Raw genomic sequence first — 9767 nt, 5'->3', positions numbered from 1 at the left:
TCAAAATTTTGGTAAAGCTCTTGTGGTAGGGCATTTCATTCCTTCACTAGTGTGGCTGACAACTCCTGGACTGAAATTGGTTTATGCAGGCATGCTGCAATATTTCTCCCCAACACATCCCACATGTTTTCAATGGGATTTAAGTCAGGAAAACAGGTAGATCAGTCCATTTGTTGAGTATCCTCTTGTTCCAACAACCACTCTATCTCTACCTGTGCAGTTGTGCACAGTCAGAGTCGAATGCAACCTTGAAAAGATGCACATAGGGAAAGAGTACAGTAATGTTGACCATTGAGTGTATTGTGTCCAAAGATGTTAAGACCAGTACGCCTCTGCAATATTATATCTCTCCACACCATAATACCTGGATCATTAAAATGATCATGTTTGGAATGCTGGATGAATTCTTATATGGCTAGAGGTCAGAATATATAATTCACACAGGAACATTGTTGAATGTGATTGTTTTGGTAGTCCAGGTGTTATGTTGTGGGGGAGTGGGCATAATGTTGTATGGGTGTAGTGATCTCCAAATCTTTGAATGTAGTACACTGACCAATCAATATTACTGTGACACTGTACTCCTTCCCCATGTGTGTCTTTTAAGGGATGCATTTGGCCCTGACTTCATTTATATGCATGACAGTGTGTGACTGCATCAAACAGTGCAACTGAAGCAGCTCTTGGAATGAGAGGATATTCAGCGAATGGATTGGCCTGCCCATTCCCCAAACTTAAATCCAATCAAGCACATGTGGAATGCATTGACTGCAGTGCATCCACATGCACTGATGACCAGGTTGAAAGAAGAATGGCATGCCCTACCATAAGAATTTCTTACAAACCTTGCAGAGCGTGCGTTGCTGTCCATGGTGATCACACTTCCTGCTTTTTATAATGCCCAGATGGACATCATAAATTTTGGTGACTTCAGTGTGTTTACTGTCTTTGAATAAAAGTTTCATTTCTGTTGTATTATTGGATATTTCTTTCAGTTACTATACTGTAGCAGTCCTTTCCATGTATGGTCAAAGTTTTATTGAGCTATGTTACTTGGTAGTGACACATCGCCTGAAAGTTGCTTTTGTCCTTAATTTTTGCACAATGGTTTAGTATCACTGTGTAATGAGTTTTTTGTTTGCTTTTGCTGGCCATGTTTCGCATGTTTTGAGGCGAGGGGATGGGATGAGTGACAGGAAAATCCTCCTGTCCTGTGATGAATATATACACTAGATGCATCTAGTACAATCTGGAGCCCTGAAAGGTCAGAAACCAGTTGGATAAATCAATGAGTATTTTATGGGGTCATGCACTTACTACCTACCATGCTATGTTGTTTCAGATAACCTTTTCTAAGAGAGCATTATAGTACTTATTTTCAATAAAACTGCTTCCTAGCCACTGCCATTCCGAGCAGTTTGCTGCTCTGCATCATTAGTGAAAATGGAATTTTGAAAAAGTTGCATAACTTAGCTACATGCTGCTGAATTGAAAGAAAATATCATTATTATTATTTGTTGCTAAAACAAGATTTACTCTGATATTCTGCATATAACATAGTATGTTAGTGAAACTTACAGATATTGTTAAGAGTTCAGTCCAAAGACAGGTTTATTTTGTTCCTGCATGCTAGTCTATTCTGTGAAAGTCTCTTCATATCTGCATAACTACTGCACCCAACATCTAGTTGAATTTGTTTATAGTGCTTAAGCCTTGGTCTCCCTCTGCAATTTTTAAGACTCCCCTCTCCCCCCAAACACACACACTTCCCCCTATTACCAAATTAAGTATTTCTTGAGCCTTCAGGATGTATCCAGTAAATCTATCCCTTCTTTTCTTCCAATTTTGTTTCAATACTTCTTCATTAGTTAGCGAGTAGACCCATCTAATCTTCACCACTCTTCTACAGTGTTGTATTTCAAAAGCTTTGTACTATTTATCGCACACATTTCACTCCATTACACAGCTCCTGGGAATGTTGCAACATTGAAATTTGTATTAGGTGTTAAAATATTTTTCTTTCTGCTCAGATAGCTAAACTTGTCAACTACCAATGTGTTTTTGTGCATGATATGCCTTCTGCAGCAGCTGTCTGCTACTTTTAGTGCCTCATATCCTAATCTGATTTCCTCAGTACCAACTGCCTTAATTTAACAGTAAACATTTACCCCTGTTGTACTTCTCATATTGTTCACATTATATGCAATTTTCAAGAAAGTATCTATTACATGTCTGACAGAATTACTGTGTCATCAGCGGACCTTAAAAGTTTTTATTTCTTCTCCATGAAATTTAATGTCTTTCCCAAACTCCTCCTCAGATTCCTTTACTGCTTATTCTATGTGTAGATTCAATAGAGTGTGGGATAGGCTACAGCTAGAGTGTCTCACTCTCTTCCCATTACTGTTTCACTTTCTTGTCTTTGGACTCTTATTTGCAGTCTGGGTTCTATGCAAGCTGTAGATAGGCTTTTGCTCCCCCCTTCACTATTTCATAGATCATATGCCAGTCAATACAGTCAAGGGCCTTTTCTAAATCTGCAAATGCTACACATTTAGGTTATTCTTTCTTCAGTCTATCTTTTAAATTAAGTTTTAGGCTCCATATTGCTTATCAGATTTCTCCATTCCTCTGAACTCCCAATTGATCTGTCCTATGTCAGCTTGCACCTGTCATTCAGTTATTCTGTAGATAATTCACCTTGGTATTTTGTAACCATGCCTTATTAAACTAGTAATTCAGTGCACACCCATCAGCAGCATCTGCCTTCTTTGGAACTGGGATTATTATATGAGGGTTGGAACTTAAGTAGTGGCAATTATTTATTCACAATTGATACAAAAGAGTTACATGTTTGCACCTATTACTGTCCTTCAAAGTAGCCACCAGCGTTGTGTAGAACCCGTTGCCAGCGATGTGAAAGGTGTAGTATACTGTTAGCAGAGCCTGTTCTGTTGATGGTGCTTAGCAGAGCCTGTTCTGTTGATGGTTCTTAGCAGAGCCTGTTCTGTTGATGGTGCAAATGGAGCAGTCTACTGCCTGTCGAATCTCTGGAACAGTTCTGAAGCGAATGCCACAAAGTGGTTCCTTCATCTTCTGAATCAAATCAAAGTCACAAGGACTTAAGTCTGGAGAGTATGGTGGATAGTACAGTACTTCCCAGTCCCAACAACTGAACAGAGCAGCCACAGCTTGCGTTGTATGCGCCCGCGCATTGTCATGCAAAATGATGGGTGGGTTGTGCAGAAAGTGTCACTGCTTCTTTCGCAAAGATGGTCACAGATGATGCTCCAAAAACGAACAGTAATACTGTGCATTGATGGTATGCCATGGAGGAACATAATGCGTTAGGATAACACCATCACAGATGTACATGAGAAGCACCATAACTTTCACCATACTGGGGCTCTGATGCACTTTCGACTTTCGCGACGACCCTTAATGATGCCATTTGTTGAATTGGTGTTTCAGTTTTGGCTCATACGGTGTGGCCCATGCCTCATCCAGTGTTACGATATGGTGTAAGAAAGCCTCTCCTTCGTGCTCATAGTGCTTCAAGTGCATCTGAGCAGCATCATAATGCATCCATTTCTGCATTTCTGTCAAGTCATGCGGATCCCATCGTGATGCAATTTTTCTCATGCCCAGGCGTTCCTTCAGGATGCGAAGCACAGTCGTACGTGCTGATCCGGTTTTGTGGGTGAGCTCATGAACCATATAGCGTCAATCACTGTCAACTAACGTGGCAACAGCGTACACTTCTTCTTCAGAGACGCGAGGATGACCTGCCCGATGTGTGTCTGCCACAGTTTGCTGACCTACATTGAAAGCTTTTACCCAATGTGCCACTGTTCTGTACGGCAATGCTGATTCCCCGCACACCTCTTGAAGACCTTGATGACACTGTCGTGCCGTACAACCTCTGGCACATTCAATCTTGATCCAACTCCGTTGTTCTTGTTTCGAAAACAGAGTGACACCATTACGTTAGATAGCTCGCTCACATGTGATTGTGTTTCCCTTGATTGTTCATGCCGGTGACATGGGGCAGGCGAGTCCAGTTGCTCGGAGGTAAGGTAGGGATGTCAACAATGTGTGCTATCAGTGACAATAGTTGATTCCATTGCATAGTGTCTCCACAGCAGTGTTGCCACTATTTAAGTTCCAACCTACATATGTATCTTGAAGTATGAGAGAATTTTTCATATATTATATATTCGGTAGAATACTTTTGTCATGGTTGGTTCTACCAAGTCTCAATAGCTCTGAAGCAATGTCATCTATTCTAGATGCCTTGTTTTCACTTGCATCTTTCAGCGCTGTGTCAAATACATCTCAGAGCATCACATCCAGATCTATAAGTGCTCTGTTAAATTCTTCTCGCAGTATCACATCAGAAATCTTATCTTCATTCTCTTCTTTTTCACTTTCCATAATTCTGTCTTCAAGTTTCTTTCCTGTATATAACTCTTCTGTATACATTCCTTCCACTTTTCACCCCCACCCCCCTCCCCTTCTTTCGTCAATACTGGCACACAGTCTGAGCTCTTTATCTTCATACAGCAGTTTCCTTTCCTCAAGGTGTCTTTTTAATTTTCCTATATGCAGCAGCTATCTTTCTTATAGTCACACATGCTTCTGCAGGATTACATTTATTCTCTGTCCATTCTTGTTTTGCTACTACCCAATTCCTACCAATCTAATATTTTAATCATGTATTTAGATGCATATCTTGCCTCTTTCAGTTGCTAAATCTTATTGTGTTGTCAATTAAATGTAGTATCATGTGTGCTCTCCCAGGTTTTCTACTGGGCCTTTTCCACTTGCTTAGGTTTCTTTTCCTTCTTAATTTTCTGCAGGAAAAAGTTTCTGTAGTTTTAATCTGCATTTCGTAACTAATAAATTGCGGTCAAGAATATACATCTGTTCTGGGAAATGTTTAGAATTTTCAAATCTGGTTTCTAAATCTCTATCTTACCATTCTATATCCAATATGAAAACATCCAGTGTCTCCAGGTGTCTTCTATGTATACTACCTTCTTTCATTGTTCTCAAATGTTTGTAATGATTAAATTGTGTTCTGTGCAAACTGCTATCAGTTGGCTTCCTCTTACATTCCTTCCCCCAGTCCACCTAATATTTTTCCGTCTTTTCCTTTCCCTACTATTTATTACATTACCACATCCTAATTAAACTTTCATCTCCCTTAATGAACTGTATTTCACACTTTGTAATAACACAAATGATATAGAATTGTTTCTAAGGGAATGGAATATTTTTTTATAGTATCTGTATTTCAGTATTTCACTATGGGCATAGTGCATGGAGCAAGATAGAGAACGTACCATATTTTATGGACTATAAGATGCACTTTCTTCTTTGAAAAATTGCCTCCAAAATTCAGGAGCATCTTATACTCGTAATTAATATAAAACTGTCCAATGTTTGATTTAAAATTCCCACCAATCTTAAAAATGAGCATATATTTGATGTCATGGGAAATCTATCTTTATGTGGTAACATTGGATTCAACTGGCAGAAGCAGTGCATCAAAGCAGCGAACTTGAGTTGTAGGGACTCACAAGCTTGCTCGTAAAAAAAAAAAAAAAGATATTCATATGATACAGGCTATAAATTGAAAGTAACGTATGTATGAAGAGGACAATGATGATGACGAAGAGGGAGAAGGAGAAGGAAAAGAAGAAGAAAAAAAAAGAGAAAAAGAAAGTTCAGATGACGATTTTCAGAGATTTTAAAGGTCGGTTCGGTTTTATAAACTAAGATTTCTTTTTAGTCTGGCTTTTCAATCCAGTAATAAAAACAGTAAAAATGTTACTTAAAAATTTGCATAAAAGTTAAGGTATGTCTTATAGTCTGTAGCGTCTTATAGTCCGTAAAATACAGTATTTCTGCTTACCTGGTCTTGGAACTTGTTCTAATCTTTCATCTGCTTCTATTATTCTGAAACTAAATTTGATTATTGCACACGGACACACAACTTACATTTCAGTATTAACACAAAGAAACATTAAATCGATGAAACATGACTTAAAATTATTTTTATTCATCTGTCTTAAAACATAAAAATTTTTGTGGCAATAAATTTCATATGAACTCTGTTTTTCCTCATGAGCAAATATTTCACACAACAGTTACTATATCTTTTACATCCCTAAATCACATATCTGAGTAGTTGAGGTACATTCTAATTATGACAAAACAAAATAAAATTGAACAAAACTCATACTAGAAAGAAAAATAAATTTGATTTTACATTGTCAGTTTTGGTCAGCAATGGATTTGGCACAGTCTCAAGAAATAAACTCATTACAGATTATCAGATAATTCTTAAACAGCAAGGTCTAAGCATGATGAGGAGGATGTTCAATTTCAACATGAAAGTTTTAAAGAGATGTAATGTGGACCATCATGGCTTGATGTTCAACAACATTTTTCTTATGTCATTCTCAATATTATTTTTCTTAAAAAAAGTAAAATAGTCATTTTAATTCCACGTACTGATATCAATTCTAAAACTCTGGTAGTGTAAAAATTCATTAACATCACTGAATACAGCACGTTAGTCAAACCACTAGTTTAAAGTCAACAACATTTTATTCTTAACTGTGGACTGAAGGCCTGTTGATGGCTTCTTCCTTTCAACCACAACAAAACAATAGTGAAAAAAAATAAAAATAAAGTCTATCACACAGTTTCTTATTCATTTCACTCCAGCTGTTCAGTTTCCTCATAGTGTTTTCAGTATATGCTACTAATGCATATATATCCACTGTTACATGGAAAATTCCCTACATTTATGAACCACAACTGAACAGATCACTCACTCATGATACAGAGAACTGCTAATCCATTTGTATAGTCACTGACATGCAACAATCTTGTTTCCATGCACACAGTTCTTATAACTTTTACATACTACATCTGTATACAGTAGGTGAGCACTTTTGAGATTTCACGTTTCTTATGAATATAACTTTGTTAAACGTAGAAATGTGTAACTGTAGGAGGCAGTCATATCTCATTAATCAAACAAAAATTGGTTTCACTTTCCCATGCATTTAAAAGTCTTTATTATTATAATTCTTTAGACGGGGAAATTTATTGGCACAGTCATCTTTTCCCTCGTGGTCTTCCCTGATTAGGCCAAATTACATAGCTTTAATTTAATTTTACTCAACAACATATGATATTGAAAAGACAAATATGTGAGAGACGTACATAGATCTGATATGAAATAAAAGACAAGTTGTAAACATTTTATTACACAAAAGAGTTAAGGAGTAGCATTACCCTGCAATCTGCAGCACTTGGGCTCTACAGGTACTGTGTGATACAACAGTTTCTTGTGACTAGGTAAGTGCTAAGTGAAAAATTGCAGAATGTTCCATAGAAGGGAAAATTATTAACAATTTGGTAACTCAAAAGATTAATATCCTTTGCTAAAATAAGATCTTCCGACACACAAATCATGATAGTCGTTACAAAGGGTTTTGAGTTACAAAGATTTCTGGACAGGATTTAGAAAGTTTTGTAAAATGCCTAATGTAGAAAGTTGAACTTTTTTCTGTAAACAAATAAGATTATCAGAAAAATTTCTGAAATTTTTGTTGTTTCAGGAAATTTCTCTGATTTTTATGATATGAAAGCACTCCAGGAGTTTAAGTGCAGAAAAAAATTCCAACAATATCTAAAACAAATTAACTACTCATTCTTCCTATAAAATATGTAATTCAAAGAAGTACACAGCAGAACATGATAACATTCTCCATTCTACCTCTGTTTTTCTTTGTGCGAGGCTTTCCTCACATCACTTTTTTTTTACAACGGATACATACAATAAAATGTCACAAGGATTTTTTGAAGTCCGTATCAGCACCACTTAGTAGTATATTTACATTGTAGTTATGATTGAAGTCTTTGTCTCTAACGAATATTTTCATACCGTTAAGTTAAAAAACTTACGCACTTTTTAATAAATCAATCTATGTAACAGAAGTTATAACTGGCACAGTGTTCACGTGACAGATGTCTACTTTCAACATAACACTACCACTTCTTGTCACCTGTTCAGTCTGACAACAAGTGAAGGCAACAGACAAACGTATTTTACACACGACATATGGCAGTTGACAAGATCTATGATTGATTGTGTCTAACACGTTGTGAGCAACTAAAGTCAACTGGGATCAGTGCTTGTACTCGGGATACCGCCGCGGGCGGAGCAAGGCCGTCTGCTCTGTGCCAGAGACGGAGGATGAGGCAGCAGTATCTCTCGAGGAATCGTTGTCTTCCTCTCCAGCTGAGTCTTCGTCACTGGGGTCTCCTCTCCTGCCCTCACTAGGAGCTGACGTACTGGGAGCAGCATCGCGTACAGAGCCCTCCCCAGAGCCCTCGTCACTTTCCGATGGTGGTGGGGAGGGGTAGTATTCCCGTTTTACTGCTTTGTCCTGATGGGGACTAGAAGCACCCCTGCGATGGTGCGAAGACTGGTGACGTGCGTGGTGGCTGATCGATGTGCTGGAGCCCTTCGGTGTAACTGGGAGAGCCTCCTCACTCGCCGACCGGACTAACTGTTGTTGAGCTTGAATAAATTCATCACTAGAAAATAACAATGATAAACAAACAACAAAAAGGGGGTTGTGTGTATCATGCATCTATAATCTAACAGAAACGAAACTAAACAAATATCCAAAGAATCCAAAAACAGCTACGGGAAAAGGTGAAACGAGAGAAGAATTTAAATGTGTATTTGTTTTTATTTTAGTGTGCCTTATTCATTAATCCACTTATACTTCTGAAGTCCAGGTACAACAAACCATCTTTATCAATAGTGAAACACAGGTGACTGTCCTAAAATATACTGTAATAAAACAGCTGTGCATCCTGTGTCTTGAACTTCCAGGCTTAAAAGATTTCCTTCTGGAATTCAACAAGAAAATTAAATGTCAACACAAGATAAGTGGTGAGAGTGAGAGTGGGAGAGACAGGGAGAGGGAGAGAGAGAGAGAGAGAGAGAGAGAGAGGTGGGGGGGGGGCGTGTTAGGGAGAGCAATGATGATATGACAAAGTGATATGATATTATGTGATAGAAAATACGGAAGGGTTGTTCAGTACCCAAATCAGAAAGGTTTTTGTTATTTCATACACATTACACCTTTTCTTGTAGTAAGTGAGTTGTGCAGAATGAAATGTCACTTATCTACTGTTGATGACAGGTGGGAGAGAGAGGAAACTACAGCCAGCACATAGTCGATTCATCTACAATAATAGCAAAGAGGGCTGCTGAGATGAAATGTACTCATCTGATATCAAAATATCATATGTCCTAATTCCATGTGCCACAGTGGACAGATTTGGAGATTTGGGATTTGACACAGAACATTGGACTATGGCCTGGTGATGAGGAATTTTCATAAATACTACTCTCTTCCAAGGAAGTCAAATATTGAATATAAAAATTTCTAATTTCTTCCTCAATTATGATTCAAACTAGAAAATTCTCATTCAGCACCAATCAAATTGCACCTCCCCCTCCCCCCCCCCCCCCACACATATATACTGGATATGCCCACAGTATTTATTTCACAAGATTGCCTGATGACTCTCATTGTGTAGCAGGGAGTGTCCATCTGTTGAAGCAATTTCTCTCAATGGTGAAGAACTTTTCCTCCCTGTTGTCTCTGTTACTTGTTCCAATTTTTGACCATAAATTTTTATGGGCTCAGTGTGAGCAGGTTGGTTTCTGG

At 38.0% G+C, this 9767-nt stretch overlaps 1 protein-coding gene across 1 annotated transcript in view; it reads right to left on the bottom strand.

The window, feature by feature from the left end:
* Window positions 1–6042: 6042 nt before the first annotated feature.
* LOC126251437 (disintegrin and metalloproteinase domain-containing protein 22) overlaps window positions 6043–9767 on the bottom strand; it is a 1101455-nt gene continuing 1097730 nt past the window's right edge. The window contains exon 26 of the mRNA XM_049951862.1: window positions 6043–8619. Coding sequence (XP_049807819.1) covers window positions 8208–8619 — 412 coding nt within the window. The 3' untranslated portion in view covers window positions 6043–8207. The remainder of the gene's footprint in view (window positions 8620–9767) is intronic.

Source organism: Schistocerca nitens, chromosome 4 (genome assembly GCF_023898315.1).
Source record: "Schistocerca nitens isolate TAMUIC-IGC-003100 chromosome 4, iqSchNite1.1, whole genome shotgun sequence".
Taxonomy (NCBI): domain Eukaryota; kingdom Metazoa; phylum Arthropoda; class Insecta; order Orthoptera; family Acrididae; genus Schistocerca; species Schistocerca nitens.
Note: the sequence above shows the minus strand (reverse complement) of the source record. Positions and strands in the feature narration are given on the sequence as shown.